The following is a 20953-nucleotide window of genomic DNA, read 5'->3' on the forward strand; positions in this document are numbered from 1 at the left end:
CGTTAGAAGCGTTTGTACTGCAGTTATTTTTGTGAGTAGTTCATAGAACAGAATCATAGCTCATACAGTCACTTAATTACTTGCTATTTGTGAACCAGCTCAAGGTGTGATTCCCTTGCCACACCGTTTGCTGTAGTGAAGAAACTTCAGCATGTTGTGTTATAATCTGCAAAAGCATTCTAAAACAGTGAAGCAGAAAACCTAGTCTTCATCTATTCTTCTTACATTTTAAAATGAGACTTTGATGACGTATCTTTCAGACTTGCTTGTGTGATACTTGCAGTGTGTGCCATCAAATGCTTACATTGTGCTCACGTATGCTTAGTTCACGTTAGAGATGCAGTAGACGTCTTGATACTTTCCCACTTGAAGAAAATGATTGTTAGTGTTAAACTTTGTAATAAGAATTTGAAACGTTTCAGCAAACACAATCATTTTTTTCAGGAGATTCTTGCTAACCAATGTTGAATTTGGTTTGCTTTGAGAAAGTTTTCTAAGCCATTGTTTTTGTGAAGATGATCTCCAAATGAAACTGTGGTTGCAAGCATAGAGTTTGTTCACGGTAACTTTGACAGGCTCCAACAGAACAAGCTTTAACTTCTTGCAAACTTTGACAACAGGTTGGCTCATTTCATCTGCAGACTGGGAGAACTTTGAGTAGAAATAACGTGACTTAAAGCCAGGCACTGGGACTGGAGGCCTGCCCTTCCCACAGCCCCCAGGACTCCAAATCAACCAGCAATCCCCAATAGCCCATTCCCTTGCTAAATTCCCACTTGCCACCAACTATCCTGTATGTTGTTTTAGATCCCCCACCCCCCCAAAGAAATAAACCAAAACCCACAAAGCTGTATTAGTGAGAGAGACAGAGAATCTATATGCTCTTAGGAAAGATGTAATCATTACATTTGCTGTAGTATTTATTAATGTGTGCAACTCTTTTGAAGTGTTTGGTGTTTATTAGATTATTATATTGACCCATAAAATAATCTTGAAATATGTCTAATAATAAAAATACTATGGAAACAATAGCATCTCAGAGTAGAAAATAAAGCCAGGGTGAACAGGAGAGAGATTTGGTTGGACAACTTGATAGGACCTGGGAAATAGTTTCAAACTAAAGGTGGAAAATTTTGGATTGGACATAAAGAGGAAGATTTTTATGTTAAGGGTGGTGAAGCACTGGTACAGCGTGCCCAGAGAAGTGGTAGAAGCTTTGTGCTTGGAGGCACCCAAGGTCAGGCTGGATGGGTCTCTGAGCACCTGACTGAGCTGTAGATTTCCCTGTTCTTTGCAGAGGAGTTGGACTAGATGACCTTTAAAGATCTCTTCAACTCAAAAGATTCTATGACTCTATTCTATGATTCTAATTTAAAATTGTTTGAGTGTTTGTGTTTTTAATAGTGTATCTAGTGCATGCTGAAGTCTTGGGTTGTCTTGCTAGAGCTTAAGCATCTTATTCTTTCTGTTACACATACAGCCTTATTTCTTAAATTATTTTTAACATTCTTTGAGTTGTGAATCCCTTGGTGCTGCCTACATCAAGTGCTTCACTAGTTCTCCCACCAGTTTATAGATAACTGGCAACAAACTAGAGGAGGAGGAGGACAGCATTTGTAACTCAGGTCATGAGCTGAATTTGATCAGCTGTCAATGAAAGACTGTTCAATCTTGGCTAAAAAGAGGTCTTTGTCACCCTTATAGCATCTATAAAGTCTGTGAGTGCTTTAACTGTTTGTACTCAGAGGTTATAAGGTGCCTTGGGAAGTCTGATTGCTCTGTGTGTATGGCTGAGTTATTTCAGGTGACCTGGTCCAATCGGTGGTTTCGGAGGGAGATACCAAGAAGACAATTCATCACAGGCTGAGGTTAGTTCAGCTATGGTCCCTGATGCGTCAGATGTGCTGGGAGGTACCACAGATCAGAGTTTATGTTGGCTGTGTAGCGTGAGTCTTGTTGTATGTTACCACTCTTACAGGTTTTTAGACTCTATTGGTCCTAATAAAGCAAGTGCTGAATTTTCTGTGAGAATGTAGATCGTGTTTTTGGTAGGTGCCCTCAGAAGACAATCTGGAAGAATTTGTTACCGTAGGGATCTATCAGGAGAGCAGGTGGGAACAAATTCTGTTCAGTGTTATGTCACTTGATAGCAGTTGAACTTCTGGTCTTGAACAGTTAATATGTCCTGGGAAGGAAGAAAAGAGAAGAGGGGGAGGAAGAAAATTAAAAAAGAGAGACTCCATGAACCTCTAGGGTATTCAGCAGACAGCAGAAGCTTTGGGATTTGATTGCATTAATTGTTATTAATGGGAGTTACCAGAGCTGTGAGAGTACTGAGAAGTTCCTGAGAGCTCTGCCATGAGCTGGTGTTCTTCTTGAGCCTGTGCTGGGAAGGGTTGAGCAGTGAAATCCAGGACTGGGACAAAAGGATTGATTAGAAGCATCATTATCACATAGACCCAAGGTCTAGAATTTTCCCAGTGGCAGGTTTAATAAATAATTAAAGCATGGAGAAACTTCTGTTCCAATATTAAGTTGTAAATACAAGTGAGAGACAGCATCTTATTTCAAAATTAAATTTGTTTTTTATTCAGCCTTAGGAGGTGCCTTACTGAGTTGGTTTTTGTTGTGTTAGATCATGTCAAAGATGCTCACAGTGTTCTGTAGTCCTTGACTGCCTGAAAATACACTGAGAATTTTTAATAGACTGAAATAAATATTTTAAGGTAGCAGCACAATGTGTGGTGCTTCTTTTTTGACATTCTGTGTAGCTATGCTCAGACTGTAATCAGATAAATCTCCTCTTTGTTTCATTGCATTTTAATTGACTATTTACAGAAAGCATTGCAAGGATTTGTGGAGTGGTTACTGTAAAACAATTAGAAGGAAATTTTGAAAGTCCTCTGAACTTTTTAAGAAAATTGTAGAGATTTTATGAGAGAGCTTGAGAAATAGGGAATTTGAAAAGTTGCTCCTTCCGTGATTATCTGCGGTGTCTGGCCCAGGTTTTCTTTCTCGTTATTTTTTCACTTAAATCCAAGTTCTGTTTACAATATTTGATTATTTCTGGTGAGATGAGTCACATGTTAAAAATAGAATGCTGTAAAGATACTTTGCAGGTTTTAGATATTACCATAGTATTAGTCTGTTATTGCAGTGCCTAGGAGACTCTCACTAGATCTGCAGCTCCAAAACTGCCTGAATCTATCTGTTAATATGTGAAGAAGGAAGAATTTTTTAAAAGAACCTTTGAAATAGCTGTTTATGCACATACATAACAGTCAAGAATTCACTGTTACCTAACGCTTGTTTAGGGAGGTATGTATGAATAGCTAGGTTATTCCTATGCAGAATACAGAAGAGGTGATGTCTTAATAATTGATTAAACATCGCTTTTTCTATAGTTTCTGTTCTATGCTTAACAACAAGCATTCAGTGAGAGAAGATGGATGCAGTAAGCATCATACAGAAATACAGTTTTCCCGTGAGCTGGTAACTCAGCGCTGTGGTCCAAGTAGAGCAGGAAAGACACAAAGGCTTAGTGAAGGCTACTTGTAAATAAATGGGGTTAAGAGGATGCAGGTTGCTCTCTCCAAAACTATTGTAAAAGCTGTTTCTTTCATTGAACTGGATCTAGAAAAGGAAATACCCACAGTTCTTGTACCTCTTTGCGCTATGCCTAGCTGATGGCAATAACGGCTAAGTGCCAGCTGGTGTTACGTGTGATCTCACCACTTATTATACAGGAAAGATGTTGTCTTTCACAAATCATGCTAATATTTAGTTTGTAATCAAGTATTCTAAATTGCCTGTAAGATGTCTAGAAATTGCTTATCTTCCCTTTTAACAAAGAAAATCACCACTGTGGAAATATACATGGTACTCAACGTTATTTCCTAGATATTGTTGGAGTGCATTACAGAGATACTTTGGTTTTAGCAGCATTGAAGCCTGGTAAAGAGAATTCAAAGTCTAATGGAGAAGAGTAACATGAATGTAAAAGCAGTTGTCATGGAAGGAGAGGAATTTATTGTAGTCAGTGTTCCTGTTGCTAGAAAGCCTTCTATAATCAAAAGCTACTCCTGCTTGTGGTGTTGTGAACCAGGACAGGTGACACAGTGGCTCTTAAACTGTTTCTTGTTGTAAGTCAGGGAACCCCAGATTCTACAGGATATGACTTCATCAAAGCAAAATGCATGAACAGCTTCCCCCATGTTAGTTGGAGTTACGATTGCTAGCTTTGGAAGCAGTTGCTTTGATGGTAAATATTCTATTTGGCTCGAGTAGATGGTACTCAAAGACTTAGTTATTTGTGTGTAAACTCTACTTGTCAGCCTCTGTGGAATAAGCTGTTTAGTGGTAACCTGTTTTCCCATGAGAAAGATCATTTATTTACAAGCTCACTCCTGCCCTGATTTCAAATGTTGATAGCTTCAGAGTAGCTAATAGACAAACTTCACTGATAATAGGAGGTGAAAGGGATAATTCATAATGCCTCCCTTCCCTTCTGCTGGGATTATAACTGTCAGAAAACTTACGCAGTACTCTTGATCTGCTTTTCTCTGGATAAGCAGGACTTTACTTGTACCTCTCATCAGCTACGTTTGTAGTGTAATAGGAAATGCAGTGTTCTTAAGTGACAGTGTAGGAAAGAATGTATACAAAACAGCTGAAGTGCTCAAATCCCGTAGGGAGCGACTGTGAGATTGTAAATCTGTCGTGTGAACTTTCTCTTACGTCGAGATCTCATACAGTTTTATTTGCAAAAAAGTTTGTTGGACTGTTTGACGTTGATATGACTGCCTGAAAATCTAAAGTGAAGTTTAGAAGCTTTATTGAGTTAAATTTGAAAAGTAAATAGCATACTGAATACACAGTAAATTGGGTGTTTGTTTTCCTTTAATGTCAAATTCTATTATACTTAACCCGTCATAAATTCAGTTTTATGTGTACAGGGTTTTTTTCATTGACTGCATGAACTGCCTAGTATTTGTTGTCAGTGGGAAAACTGGAGTTCTGTGCGTTGATGAAGGGGCATCTGGGGATATGAGGTCTTGTCATGAGCCACTGAAGTCAACAAAGCTTTTGCTTATGACTGGAGCAAGCATGCAGGATTGGGTTATTGGGCACTGAGGGTGAGACGGTTTGCATTTGTAAGATAGCCACATTCGCTAGAACTTTGTGATCAAACAACCAGCAGAGAAGTACTTTGCTATGCAAACATTTTAATTGTCAATCCCTAGATATTGTAGCCATTGCTTTGTCAAGGTGCATGTAGCCTAAATGCTACCCTCTGGCTATCGTTTCAGGCTAAAATACAGAACAAAATCTATACCAGTTTACACCTGGGGTGTGGTCTGTAATCTTTTATTTCCTCTCAGCAATGCTGCGTGAAGCAGCCCCTCCATCTCTGCTGAATGAACCATTTGTGAAATAATGGTCGTATTCCATCTTAGTTGTTTTCCAAAATAAAAATTATATATTTTTAATATATAATAATATATTAATATATTATATTTAATTATATAAATAAAAAAAAATTCTAGCACATGTTTTGTCTAGTTAATCTGAAATCCACTGGGACATACTTGATTATGTATCTTGTCAGACTGAATCTGATCTACATTTTTCCTTGACTACCTCCATGGTTTTATCACATAATAGATCTTGTGTCTTGTTTATCTTTAAGAGTGTTAGAGATATTATATCAGTGAATAACTGCAGTAGAAAGCAGGATCAGTTGTAGTATGTAAGTGTATTGTTAAATGTAAACAGCAAGTAATAGTTTGTATTACTTAATGTATTGGCAATTATTACCTCATTTTTATAATTTATTTTCAGTAATTAGCTATGACAGAAAACTAGGTACTAGAATTGAAAAGCTTCTCTGACTGGAATTCTTGAGGTGATTCCCAGTAACACTTTGAGCTGGAGGAAATACCATATGCATCTATGTTACCCTGCTGAGCAGGAGTTGTCACCTATGTTTCTCTTAATGGAAGGATGTTGCAAATGATGCCAAAAGGAAAAAAAAAAAAAAAAAGTGTTGTCTATAGAGTATACATTAATGTGAACCATACCAAACTGTACTTCTAAACAAATCTGCAGTGGTCTGGACTATCCAGAAGCCTCAAGTTCTGCAAAGATTTGGGTTAACTGGCTTTATTTTTAATGGATATGTCAATTGAGTGAAAATTGTTTCCAGTAGTCAGACACAGTGTGTGGTGGTTTAGAAGGCTTTGTTGGTCTTTGGTTTGTAAGGAATTCTGGTTTTTAGGATGCTTTCTTAGCTAATTTGTTTTCTATAATATATGCTCTGTGTTTGTTGTGTGTGTTCAGCTCTGCTGAGAGAGACAGCAGTCATCCTGTTCTCCCTGGTACTCGGGCACTGGGAAATGTCCCTCCAGTTCTGCAAGGCTGTCAGTTTATGCCCCAAAAAGCAGGGGCACGGCCCTCTGTGTTGTTTGCTGGAATAAAGCTTGTGAGCCTCTTCAGTTGTTCTTGAGGCCTGAACGTAATGATCTGAAGCGTTGGCTTGATAGCCTTGGAGATAAGAGAGCTATTTTTATCTGCGGAGTAGGTAGAGCACAGGAGACGAGAGTAAAATCTAGAGAGCGTGCTGTCGCTGTGCTCGTCTGGGGCTGAGAAGGAGCAGCGGGAGCCACGCTGCCCTCGGTGGCAGGGCCGCAGCCATGCAAAGTCTGAGTGCTGCGAGGTGGGCCCAGGCCGCAGCGGGGCCGGGCGGTGCTCCTGCATGTGGAGTGGGAAGGCCTGATGGTAAGGCGCAAGACCATAAGCTTTGCTTCTTGTTTAATGGCAAAGTTCTGTGCTGTGCTCCTGCTCCCAGCGCTGTGAGGTGAAGAACTGGGCCGTGCCACTCTGTGCACCTTCTCGAGGCTGCAGAGCTGCCCTGTGGGTGTCCGTGGTGGCCCTGCAGTGCCCTGCCGTGGGATCCTGTGGCATCTCCCCCAAGTGCTGCACATGGCTGCTGGAAGCAAAAGCTGTTGAGCGATTTCCAAGCGTGTTGTGGGCTGGCTCTGGGCAGACTGGCTGAACAAGTTCGGCGGCTGTGGCTTTGGCTCCCTGCCTGCCCTGGGTAACCCGGGGCAGCTGGGCGCTGCAGCTGGGACCTCAGCCCCAGCCCTGAACTGCATGCGTGTGAGTGCTGTGCCAGGCAGAGAACCTGCTGCTGTCGCAAAGGAAGGTTTCCTTGTCCCAAAGACGTTTGCAGCAGTTCTTTAGGAAGGTGGCTGCGTCTGTGTTCAGTGTGGTGGAGGCTGGTAAACTCTACAAATTTGTTATGGTATCAAAGAATCCTCTTCACCTCTCTATTTGCTGTTATCTTTTTCATGTTATTAGCTGTTGTCATTCTATGTCATCTCTTTGGCAGTTAACCAGGGCTCTGCAGCGTTCTTTCCTGCGTCTTTTTTCAGTACTGACTCTGTATGTTCTTCGCTGTGCCTCTCAGTGCTGACTCCACATGTCTCCCATGCCTCCTCTGCTGTGCCTTTGCAGATGGGCTCTGTACCACGAGGTGCCCAGATGCTCACACTCAGTGGGTGATGGGGTCTGCGGGGCTCTGCTCGCCTGCCTCCGCTCAGTATGGCTGATCTGCTACATCTGCACAGCGATGACTTTCTCTGGCTTACTGCTTGTGTAATCAGGCTTATTCTTATGGCCTTCTTAACAAGAGATGTCCAAATACTAAACTTGGTGTTCCCATTCAGTCCTTTATTTTTTTTTTCCCCCCACTAGAGTAGAACACTTTCCCTTTTTGACCTACAAAAGGGAGAAGAATTCCTTTCTTTTTCCCCCTGTGTATTTGGGCCCCTTCATATGTACCCATCCCCCTTCTTCCTGGAGGACTGACTGCCAGCAACAGTGGGACCAGAGGACAAAAGTAGCCTCAGAAGTGTCTGTCAAAAGCGTGAGTTGAACCGAAGCCACCAGATCCGTATGTTATGTAGCTGAGTAAATTCTTTTCTTTTTCTGATATACCAGCTGTGTGAAGTAAGGACTTGAGGTTTACTGGTTGCTCGGCTAGGTTATTGAAATATTCAGTCATCTGTATTTAGAAACATGGAGTGTCGAAGTTTAAAATAAGTGTCAACTACCTGTGTGCCTGAATCTATGAGAAGTAGGTTAGCTCTCTTTACTATAACAACAAAAACATTGTTTTATTTTCCACTTCATCTTTTAATCCTATTAAGTATCAAAGTACTGTGAGTTGTTTTGGCTATGGAACATTTATATGCCTGTTGCATATAAGTATGCATAAATATGCAACTTGCATACATATTTTTTAACATCGTATCAAATTAACTGTTAGGAAATGTGTGGAGCAAAGGAAGTAAATTTTAATGAAGGACCAATAGTGCTTGCCAAACTGGGAGGGATGCAGAAATGCAGATTGGCATTCCGAAAACGACAGGCATCGGTTTCCTTATAGCTATGTGATTGAAACAGTCTTATTTTTGAAGTGGACGTACAAGTGTATGAAGAATGGGAGTGGCAGGGCGGGGTAGTGTTAGGTAATTAGGTTGCCTAATAAAAGAAAATACTGAAATAGAATTCAGTTGACAGGTCATCCGTATTATTTTTCTTAATTTTTTTTCTACGTGTTGATTTGCTGCCTCACGTATCGAGTGCACGATGCAAAACGCGCGCAGAATTCCCTGTGAAAAGCGGCATTGTCTTTGCACAGTTCACGAGCAGTGCTGTGCTGCTGTCACACAGCAGGTCGGGCTGGCTGTGGTCAGCAGGGAACGGGGGTGGAACAGGTTCACCAGCGAGCACAGCGCGTGTGCAGTGTGGCAGGGAGAATAATGTCTTGGCTGTTTTGTTTTTAACATGAAGGCTGCAGTAACACCGTCACGCACAAGATGCGTAACTGTCTCTAGTTCTTGCTTCTACTGGTTTGAAAATCTTTAGATTTTTAAAGGTTATACTGCCTCTGGTGTTTGTTGCCACTTTGACATCCTTTTTTAAATATTGCTGTATGCTTCACTGTTATTTTCTTATCTCAAAAGATATAGTTGTGGCTGTGCTTTACTCATACAGTTTTTAATTAGTAAGAGCACGCATAAATCTTTATGTGAAGGTTTGTTACTGCTCTGCTTCCTCGGTTACTGAGAGCCAAGATCTGCATTGCTTTGGTGCGACGGGGCAGTTACATGGGGAAAGATTGCAAAAACTTCTACTGGGCCACACATGACATTTTTTTTTTTCTTCAAAAGCATGCTTAGATACTTGGGCTGCGTTCACAGTTTGCAGTCATAATGCATCAAAATACTTCTGCTGCGGTGAGCAGTTTAATGTAAACTGTAAGTCTAGATTTAAATAAAACAAACTTCCTTTTTCTTACTACAAGAGTGCAGCTGCTGCAAAGTACACAGAGTGCTATATATAAAAGAGGAGAAAAAATGTTGATGTAAAAACAGTTAATAACAGTAGCGTGCTTTGAGGTATGTGACTTAAGATGTAATTTAGACTATTCTCTCTGTGATAGAGTTAATTTTAATTGAGACTAGGCCTGTGGCTAATTGCTTGGCCAGAGCTCTTTTTTCCACATAAAAGACACTACTTTTCTGCATAGTAAGTGAAGTGTTTCTGTGTACCCTTTCATATAAAATTGCACCTGCTATTAGTATTACTGTGTAAACTTTCTTTATTTCCGGAATTCTGTTCAAGTTTTGTCTCGCAATTGCAGAATTAAGCTGAGTGCTGAGAGTCCCTAAAGTAATTTTGGGATTAGATTTGTAACAATTTATTTATTATTTTTTGCCGCAGAAACATAAATAATAATTTGTTGGCTTCCCTAAAATATAGCAATGACACAGTGAGATCATGTCACCTAAAAATAATGTATGACTTTCAGTGAAGATTCATTCTATGGAGAGTGATGACAAATTATATATTCAGCCTTTATGTAATATACAAATTGACTGGAGAAATTTTAAATATCCTCCACTAATTAATGAGTACATGGAGTAGTTTTTGCAAATGACCAACTTCATCCAAGTTGCTGATGGAAACCTAATACAACAGTACAGTGTGTAGGGAGAGTAATCTGCTGAAAAGCTTTAAATATGGGGCTTGTATTTCACTGCAAATTTTATTAATCTGTCTTTTTGAAGACAACCTGCTGTAAGCTCGCTCACTGAAAGTTTTTTATTATTCTGTAGGATAAACTTGGAAAAAACTGTGTAACAGTTTGAAGTTCAGATTGAACCATTTGACATATGTTTTGTGTTAGACTTCTAGAAGATTGTGTGTAGCTGAATTCATATACAAAGAATTTAACTAAAACTTGGATGTCTGCTTTATTATGTGTTTTATATGTAATTTCAGGAACATTCAAATCTTGGCAGCCTAAAATTAGAACCCCCAGCTGCACGCTAGGCTGCAGGTGTGTGTGCATGACACACTGTTGGTGATCGCTGCTCTGTTTTTTATCAGTAGGCATGCTATAGAAATTCCCCAAGACCATTCGATCTCGGAGAAGGCAGCAACTGTCAGTGTTGTGTTCTGCATCCTCAGTGAGAGGAAAGGCTGCAGGGAGAGCTGCAGTGGTCAGGTGCTGATAACCTTGCAGAAGGGCTGGCTGGTGTTTGGACTTGCTGCTTGGTTCTGCGCACGGGAGTCGTGCTGCCCACAGGATGCAGCAGAGGCTTTTTGCTGGAGGCAGAGGGCTGGTCCAGGGTGTGGACCTTTGGCAGTGGGGTATGGCTGAGTGCATGGAAAGCGAGAGTGGGCAAAGGTATGTTGTCTGTGACCGTTCACTTTTCATGGTGCAAAATTCTGTCTTAAATGTGAGGAAGCAATATAAAAACCCATTTGTTAATTTATCCTTGCAGAACTGTAGCTTGCATTCCTTTGGAAAAACAGACTATCTTGCATTCAAAAAAGGAGACTGGAGGGAGAGGACTGTGCTTTTAGAGATAAAGCATAGTCATCCCGGTAAAGATCTACAGCTGATCAAATCTAGTAATGCAACTGCTGTGCATGGTTAAAGTAGATTGTGCGTTGTTTTGGTCTTGAAGTGAAATCACTTCTCTGAGCCAAAACTTTGAGGTTTGGGTATTCTTAGGACTTTAATAAAATTATATGTGATTGCTACATTTGCCAAAGTGGTAAATGCAATAAAAACATTTAATCAAGGCTTCAGCTGTTCCTTCCTTCATCCTATCAATCAGTAACTGCGTGGCGAAACAAAGTTCATACACTCGTGCTCAGAGCCCAAGAAGAGCGATGTCTGTCAAATGTCTCCTCAAATAGCTGCGCTTTAAAAGCTGTGTGTGCAAAAAATGTAAGCTACTTAAGAATGTACAGGGCACAGTTGGCAGTGAATTTCAAAGACAGGTAACCCTGCAGAAAGTACTGTGGTAGCAATGCTTCCCTTTGAGCTTAGGTGAAACAGCTTGAGTGTCTTTTGGCTTTTAGCTTTGGGGGTGTAGAGTGGGAATGTCTGTTGAGCCTTGTTTTGTGTTAAAACATTCTTTTGTATCTGAGGCAGCATGTGTATGCATTGTGCAGGGCATGGTTTTGCTTTTAAAGGTGTTTCTGTAAATGCGATAGTTCTAAGTTTGTTTGATTATGCATATATTCTTCGCAAGCACAAATTTGTTGTACCTGCACACGTAGTTCATGAAATATTTCTGTTCGATTAGAGTATATTACTTGGAATTCTGCAAAAAAACCCCAAACATGCAGGTTCTACTAGAATCCCTTCTTGTATTTTAAGCTTTGTGGTCACTAAACACTCTGAATATTATGCCACTGTATTTGTTTTGTTCATGCTATCTCCTTAGGAATACTCTTTTTTAATTATTATCTGGCACGTAAAAAAATTACCAGTGGTTAAATTTCATTTTAACAGTGATAAGTATAGAAAAGGATGCATGTTTGGGATTGATAAGCAGTATGGTCCGTTTCTAGAAACAATTTGGAAAAATATTGTTTGGAAAATAATATTGGAGTTGTGGAAAATTAAATGTGTTCAGGGAAGGTGTATTTTGAGATGCTAACTTAGATCATGGGTTTTTTTTTTTTGTTTTTACTTTCATATCAGTTAAAATAAGGGGGCTATATGACCTGTGAATTGATGGGAGCTTTAGTTAAGACAGCTCCCTGCACCACTGCAGTTGATTTGTGGGTGCATCTAGGCAGGAGGGTGATCTCTTGTAGTGCCGTTGGAGCAGAAAGCTCGCAGCCCAGCAGCTTTACATCCAGTATCCAATTTGTACCTGAAAATACTTATTGACAACTGATGCCACCAACAGAACCTGCTGGACTCCTGATGTGAGGACTTTTTGGCAGAATTTTGGCTCTTGGGACAGACTACAGGCTGTTGGTCTGGTTTTAACCGAGCTCGGCCTCGTTCAGCCCTGCCTGATTGATGTGATCCTAAATGCTGAGCTGGTTGCCTGCCTTCTCCCTCCTCGTGCCTCATTCCTCAAGTCACAAGCTTTTCAAAGTAGTCATTTGGGAAGTTTTGTTTGCTTTCAGGTATTAATACGACATTCTTGTTCTCCTGTAAAGAATAAAACAATAGAAATATTTTATTGCTGGTAGATGAGAATGTAGCAATGGAGTCATAAGAAAATTAAGGGAGGTGACACCATAACTTTCTTCCTTCAAGATGACAACTAGTGTCAGGGTGCTGCGCCTGTGCCTGAATCTCCCTGCCAAAAAATGATTTCGCTATTATTTTTTCTTCCCTTTTTGACATTCTTTCAGACATTAGTGAAGGATTGCATTAACCTACAGAAAAGCTCTAATAAAAGCCTTTAGAGAAGATCTACTGTTAAAACAAGATGTGCTAACATCATTTTCACTATGGCATGTTCAGGACTGATTCTATTCTAACAAGAAGAGAAAACACAACAAGCATGGAATAATTGTACTCTAGATAGCTTTTGCGTACACTATTTGAACTTAAAAGTTTTTGTCCATGAAGTCAGTAGTTCAAATAACTCAGATTTGGCAACATTTCAAAATAATGGGATATATTTGCCATTTCTGTACACTATAGCTCTGAAACAATTTCCTGACATCTTACTGGAAACCCTAGTGGTTTGGGGAGAGTTAGTACATTTACTCAGGGTGGATTTGGCTCGGGCCCCAGTACAAAGAAAGCAAATTCTGTGGTTGGGGAGTTGTAAAGATAGTAGGAAGTTACACTTGCTATGAGTGCAGAGTTAGTAATCAAGCACAGTGCGTTTTAATGGGGATGCATCTAATATTAACTGTAGCTGATTAAAAACATTTTGGAAGTATAACTGGGTTGGAGCATGTTGTGCTGTGCTGTGGAGGTCTTTGCAGTCAAAAGGTTCTGCTGTTCCCCTTGAGCATCAACATGGGAAATGTCCACTGTCAAGATGTGCTACATCGGAAGCAGTACATATGTACTTGTGATAAATCAGACCCAGACTTCTGAAAAGTCGCATTACTAAGCAGATGTTCATGCTGGGGATGGGAAGAACTGAATGTTAGTAGTTTTCATTCTGGAAAATACTTATGCTGTACTTTTATGGTTTCTAGTCACTCTTGTTTTTCCATTGAGCTTTCTGTTCTTCGACCATTTCTCTAATAGAGTTTATTCTCTGCCCTTTCGTTTCTGTCTTCACTGCTTTTGGTTTCTCTTCCTCTGTTTCATTTTTCACTCCTTGTTTTCTTGACTGTGGTGAGCAGACTTCTGCAAAATAGGAAACTGGCATCTGGTCTCTGAGAACAGCCGGGACTTGGGCTGCCTGTACTGCCTTCCTCTTAAGGTTTTAACCTCACCTTTCTCTGATGTTTTGTGATAATTCTAGAAAGGATGTTGTCTTATTAGACGCCAGGATAGATGCACGGCACAACAGTCCCAGACTACAAAGGAACAAGACTTATAGGAAACTGGGTAAATTTGGGAGGTAAAGGAAAGAAAAAACAATAAAAGAATATGCAGTAGAGCTGTGCTAGTCACTGCATTCACCAATTCTAACGACTCAATAAATGCAAACTGACAACCTGTTATCTCACTGCGTGTTTGCAGCCTGTTTTATTCTGTTGTCTGTGGCATTCAGTAGCAGAACTGAAAGTATAGAGACACTTTTAGTGACCATGAGTGTGACTGTCCCAGAGGGGAATACTGAAAGCACCAAGAAGTTACCTGCTGACTCCTGCTTCTGCATGTCTTACTGGAAGAGGAAATGGCAGCTCAGAGCAGACATGTCCCTCGTTACATGGTGGTAGGGAATGTCAGGTCCTATGCTATTGTTGTCTTTCCTTTTTTATTAGAAATATGCTGAATTGGCCTTTTCCACGTGAAAAGCATTTTCCTTATTACATAGTCAGCAAGTAATGCAGTTCAGATCTCAGAAGTATCTGTGGCACGTGCTTGTACTGTTCTTGGGGAAGTGTACAGGAATATATCATTGGAATTTACTTCTTTTAAAAGTGGAGCTGGGTTACATTTGAAAGAAATGAATTCTGGAGGTTACAGTCTTCAGAGGTTTAACGTGGAGGTAAACGAAGTCATTTTTCTTCATGATGTTAATAGAATTAATGTAACTAGCAGCTGCTATGACAGTATCTGTATGTTGCCACCATATAAATACCATGATTATGAAAAATAAATTGAAAGTTTGAGGTCTTGGTTTAAATTTCTAGTTTGACCTTGAAAAACATTCCCAGATGGAGAGAGTTAAATCAGCCCAGCTCTGAAAGAGGAACATATGAATCACGGTTGCTAGGCTCTTCCATGAGAGGCACGGGCTTTACATCCACAGCTAAGTATTGCAGAAGTCATCTTTAAACTCAGAGGAATGGAGCGTTTGAAATGATACCGGTGTTATACTGTAAACTTCATTAGACTTTTAAATAGAGAATTTGCATGTCATTAAGTGAAATAGGTGTAAAGTATTAGACAGTGGAAGATCAACGGCAAGACTTCTGAACTGCGATAAGGAGCCGTGGGGGGAGCAGAGAACTTGAGCATCCATCTCCTTCGCTTTGTTACATACATTTAGTTGAAGTATTCTGTGTATTCTCTAGTATTTGCACAGCATATTTTATGTCATTCTCATAACAGTTTCACATTGGTGTATGCCCCGTTGGGACGCAGGAACAGAAATCAGAGCTCCCTGAAACCTCCTCTTGCTCTGCTGACTCGAATGACACGAAGCGTATGAAAAGCGTGGGAGTTTACGTGCCTAAGACAGGCTCCTGCATTGGGCAATGTGGTTTCAGGTCTGAGCTCTTGGAAAAGAGCTTCTGTCTTCTTCACTGATCTAGATGGAATCGCAGTCTCTGAAGTCAGAGCCATTGTGAAGCTGATCTTCTGGTCTCTGGGGAGTGCTGGTGCTGCTTGTTGCCTGCTGGCACCCGCTCTGTTACCCTGCGGGCTGTCTTGTGTCTGTGCAGCTCTCAGCATCGTCCCGTGCCGGTTGTGTTTGGAGCCCTACAGGTTACACCAACAAAAGGATTTTATTGCATCAATTTATTTTAAATGCTTTGATAATTAAAAGCTAAAAGTTAATTTTATCACGTAGGAGAAAACAAAGGATTTGCATTTAGGACTCCAGCCTCTCAGTACTCCCTCACCAGCCACATGTAGGGGATGCTCTGTATCAGTGGCTGTAATGTACCAGGGGGCAGAAGTTCTTTGTGTGATCTGGCTGCAGTCTGGTGCGTGACTTCCTTTGAAATCACAGTTGCGTTTGGTGTGTGCAGCAAATCCTTTTTTCTGTGTCAACTGTGTTTACTCCTCGGATGGGTTTTGTGAGTTTGTGTGTTTAATAGTGCTTTGGCATTGCTTTCTGACACTTGGAACTTTGATTTTCAAATTGTAAAGAAGTGCTTCCCGGTATAGAGGGCTACTCCTTAATTATAACAATTTCTTGGGATCCCGAAACTGAAACAGGAAAGCACTTGTGTTTATGTCGACTTCTGCTGATTTGTTTCACTTGTAGTGTAAAATTACAGCTCCCTATTTCCAGCAAATATTCATAAGGTGCTACTTGAATTGAGTGACCGTGACTAATGCCAAGGAGTGCTTTATCTTGCAGGACACACAGAAGCAGGCAATATTTTTCTCGTCTTTGAGGGGTGGTTTCCCCCTGCCTTTTGTGCAGGCCGGTGTAAAGTCCGTGAATTCGGTGTTGTCAGAAAAGGTTTGGTTCTGAGAACAGGTTACAGGGTGTGGGTTTACAGATCGTTAGGCATTATACAGTAGTAGCCTGTCAGTGTGCTATTAACAATGTAAATAGCAGGCAGTGTACACTGTTATTGTCCCATTCATCACGGTGTATTAGTAGTCAGATGGAAGTGACCGTGGACTATTTGTGGAAACTATTTCATGCAGACCTACCCAAGGAGCTCCTGCATGGGGCGTTAACCAATGACCGTTACGTTTATACATTTATATGTAATATAAATATTTATTGTTATTTCTTTTCCTTAACCAGCTTAAAGTTAAATCATGTAAAGTAGACACTGAAAAGTAGAAACATATAATTCCTATCTGACTTTCAGCCAGGGTTTATTTACAGGATTTTGCCTAGTTAACGGCACATTAGATGCGCCGGAGGTCTCGAAACATTTTTCTTTTCAAAAAATATCATAGAAGTAAAATCTTTTTAAAAGTGAGACTCAGTAGTTAATGAAGCGCAGGTCAGCGTATAATTGTTTTGTAACATAACCGCTGTTGCTGAGAAGTGCCTGCGATTGAGATGAGCATTGCTGTGACCTGTCACAGCCACTTGAGATGTCCGCGGTCGCTGTATTTGGGTCCAAAGGCACAATCTGGCTGCAGCTGCTCTTACAGGTATCGTATTCGGTTTCTGTATGGCGCTAATAGCGTTTTTGAAAGCCTGGGAGGTACACCTTATTTCATGACATTTTTGGAGGAAAACCCTTATTACGCAGGAGCCCTTCGCTCTGGAGGCTGCTCAGTGTGGATGCGTTCTTTTGTCTGCGAGGAGCAGCGTGGAGGCGGCGGGGATGGCAGCGCTGCGGCCCTTGTTTGCTGTGGATTATGTCACCAGCGTTCTCAAAATGCAGCTGACTCCGTTTAGTCCACGACCGTTGTTCCGTTCATGAGCAAAAATGTCTTCCTAGTTAAATGTGGTGTCCAGTTAAAAACAAACAAACAAACAAAAAAAAACACATTGAGGCACATGAATAGCTTGAACACAAAACTCCAGGATCGGTTCTAGCGCGGAGATAAATAAATGTAACTTCCTTAATTTCTCATTTACTGTTAACATATAAATCTATCACTGGAGTATTCGTAGAATAAAATAAGTTTCCTTACATCAGTCTTAATCCTTTAAACAGTGCTGTAAATCCTTTAGCCATGCTCTTTGGCAGTGATGAATGAATACGCTATTATGTGTGCAGTTTCCTCTTTTTTGTCTTCTAGTGAATAACATTTTTAGTTATATCAGTGTAATAAACCTTTCAGTTGGGTTTGAAACGTTAAACTGTACTCTTAAGAAACTGTATTCTTAAAAACAACGTCGGGGCGACTAATTTTATTAGTAAAAGTCTGCAAGTATGTATGTTATCTCCCAAATCCACACATGCTCTGACATACTGTTATCTCTCTATTTCTTTCTTATGTAGCAGTTACACAGATCTCTGGCAGCAGATGGCTCAACTATAATGCACTGCTAAACGAGTAAAACCATTAGGCATGTAATACTACCTGCTAAACGACTGTGCGTCTAAAATGGTTTAAAACGTTTCGGTAAACTTCATTTTAGAACTCGTTTAATGAAATTGGAATAAAATCCCAACCTGTTTCAGAATACGTAAAATATCCCCTCTTATGTTGTGTCTGTCATTTGAAGTCAGTCTTCTATTGCATTCTCGCATCTGGTATAAGATGGTCAGTCCTAAATCAGATTTTCTCATAGATGTTTTCTACAAATAATTGCTTATTTTACATTTATCTTTGTAGGAAGACTTTTGCTTTTGTAGTGCTCCAGCACTGAAGTATCCGTTGCATTGTGTGCTCTTTTTTCTCATTTTCAGATTTTATACACATGTATTGAAATTATGATTCAGCACTAGTGTCATGGCTCTGTAATTAAACTGTTTTTCAATCATTGTAAGCAGCTGAGAGATATGCCATTTTGTCTTTTTGTTTTTAGATATGCCAATATTTGGTCTTTGCCCGGCTCATGATGATTTCTATTTGGTGATGTGTAACCACTGTAATCAGGTCGTAAAACCACAGGCATTTCAATCACATTATGGTAAGTGCTTAACTATTTTTAATAATTAAGGGTGAGGTTAAATCAGGATTAAGCCTGGCAATTTTTTAAAAATTGATGGTACATGGAACATTAAATTATAAATAATGTCAAAGAACATAACCTGTGTTTAATCATTTTATATACATAACAATGCAGTTACGTGAAGATCTTGTTCCTTTTAATTTTTAATGCCTTCCTGAAACACTGCACACGTGCAGTTCGGTTTTGAAATGACATATATAGCGTATTTCACAGACAGCATGTGCAGTGTGTTTGTATGTGTCATTTCTCCATGTGTATTTACACTGATTATTTTACACGAGGTTCCATTGCAGTGTGAACTGTGAACGTAGCCAAAAGCTAAACTTACAAATTCTGCTATAAAACATAATATGCTTCCAAAGGAGCAGCGAGCTTATTTATTTTCAGTAGTGTCAGTCTGTATTTATTTTAATGGTCCGATGGTTTTGTGTATAAACTGTGCTAGGAAGCTCTTGTTACCTTGGCTGGTGCTAGCCAACATTTATAGAGGACTGAGAAAATACAGAGTGCTCTGCAAGTTCAAGTGTTCTTTTGCTTCCTACAAAACATAGCTGAGAGAGACAGGCAGACCTTCTTTCCCATACTTACCTTGAGACTAGAAAATGATATCAAGCATTTTTGTGTCAATACTTAAATAGGAGGTGTTTGGTGTTCAGCTGTTTGTGTCTTGAGAAACTGAGGAGATGTGTTAGCACTCGATTAGAAAAAAAAATAAACATCTGAACTACTCCTTCCTCCCTGTGTCTGTCTGTTTGTATGTATTCCTTTTTTCTAGCCCAGTATATGGCTGTTTGCTTTGCTGCTTGAAAGGATAGAAAATGTTGGATATGTGTGGGGAGCTTCTTCCAGACCTGAGAGCAAGCACAGCTTTCCTTGCATCTTAAATCCTCCAGCAAGAAAAGGCACGTTTGCTCCTGCTGCTTCCTAGAGACTGGGAAATGGTCTTCCTGTGCAATGCAGAGAGTGCGCTTCTTGTCCTTTCTCACTTGGTTTTTGTGTTTGAATGCCATACAGAATACATCCCAAGCCTTGCTGCTGGATTTCTGCAGTTGCATTGCACAGAATGGCTCAGTGAAGAATCTGATAGGTGTTATGACATCATTCTTAGTAGTTTGCTTGTTCATCTGCAGATAGCATTAGTAACAAAATAAAAAGCAAACCCAGCTTACATCTCCAGGACAGTAGGCAGCCAGAAGAGCTGAAGGGAGTAGCATGCTTCTCGTACTCCGGTTGCTGTAAGCCTTTGTATCAGTTGAGAGGAATTCCAACCCTTGCCAGTGTGATTCCTCACCTGTCACTAAGTATCAGTTTGGGATGTCCAATAAGTCCTTCTAAAATATCATATTAAATGGATTCTGCCAGTTAAAAATAAGTTTATGGGGGAGGACTGGAAGGTACCCAGTTCTGAGTGTTGGCATCGTGAATCTTCTGCCTCAGGGCCAGGAATGCAGAGCTGGCTCAGGTTGGTAGTGATGGAGGAGAGCTGTTGGCCTCTGCACACGGTTTGGACTGATGTTCTGTAATGAATTGGTAACCCCCAGCTACTTTCTTGTTAGTGGGGATCCATACTGGAGGGGCCAGCGTTGTAGTTGTCAGCATGACAGCCTGTGGGCAGATGGAAAATAGGTTTCAGGAACCAAAGAGGCACAGTGTTGCTTCTTGACCATGGACGTGGAAATATTGGGTTTTGTAATGTTGCTTGTATCAATGTTGAACTCATTCTGAGAAGTCTAGTTTATTCTAAGGTTGTTAATTTAAACTCTCCTCTAAGCAGTGTTTGTGATTTGAAAGAAACAGAGTGAAGAGGGAATTAAAAAATGTAGGTATGGAAAATATTTTTTAAAGATTAAAGAAGAAAAACTAATGCAGTGTTCTTGTTCTGTAGATGTTGTAGGAGTGTAAGCCTATAAATGTTAGATTGGTTCTCTGAGAGAAATGTAGAAGAAAGGGATGGAAATGACAAGGCTTTTCTTAGTATTTCTTAAACGTATTCTGAACAATGAAGATGCTAAACAAGTGCTGCAGCTTGCAGAGGAAATGGGAGGAGCCAGTCTGATGAGAAAAACAGGCTTGGGTGGGGTGTAAATTATTAAAAGACCTTAGTTTGCCAAACTAATAGTCTCAGAAAGGTAAGAGGGCTGACTTTATGATTCCGCATCAAGCTAGCAGTCTTGTCTCCTATTTTTAACAGTCTCAAGATCCTTGTGTGGTTGTCCCTTGTTTTAGCAAATTGAATGTGAAAGGTGATAAATAGGAGAGATGACTGATTACTTCAGTGGTGTGCTCCTCACTCTGTGTACTTGGAGAAGGAAATAGCTGAAGTCCTCATATGGTTCCTCTTAAACAAAAAGTAGGCTAAGAAAATAAAAAAGTTTGAATTTGTCTCAGTCAGTTTTCCGTGAATTGGGTCTTTTCTTCATGCCTTTATTTTGGGGGTTTAAAAAGGAGTGATTACTTTAATACACTCAAAAATTAAAGAGCATCCATGAAGCTGTCCCTTTTTTGTAATGGTCTTAGTCTTTTACAGTTGTTTTCAATTGTTACCGGAGAAATAGCGATCTCTTAAAGTATTCCTCAACTTATGGTGGTATGTGTTGCTTGTACTTGGAGTTCTTTAAAATGTGTCACATGGGATTTTGTTTTCTGAAGTAGAATGTGCCCTTTTAAAA

General features: G+C 40.1%; 1 protein-coding gene across 3 annotated transcripts in view; it reads left to right on the top strand.

Annotated features, from left to right (window-relative positions):
- ATXN7 (ataxin 7) overlaps positions 1-20953 on the top strand; it is a 66237-nt gene that overhangs the window by 11789 nt on the left and 33495 nt on the right. For 2 of the 3 annotated variants that reach the window (XM_021409983.1, XM_021409982.1), the window contains one exon: positions 18138-18242. The exons of the other annotated variant lie outside the window; for it this stretch is intronic. In XM_021409983.1, the coding sequence (XP_021265658.1) occupies positions 18138-18242 (105 nt within the window). The remainder of the gene's footprint in view (positions 1-18137; positions 18243-20953) is intronic. 3 annotated transcript variants of the gene reach the window in all.

The sequence above is a fragment of the Numida meleagris genome, chromosome 11 (genome assembly GCF_002078875.1).
Source record: "Numida meleagris isolate 19003 breed g44 Domestic line chromosome 11, NumMel1.0, whole genome shotgun sequence".
Taxonomy (NCBI): domain Eukaryota; kingdom Metazoa; phylum Chordata; class Aves; order Galliformes; family Numididae; genus Numida; species Numida meleagris.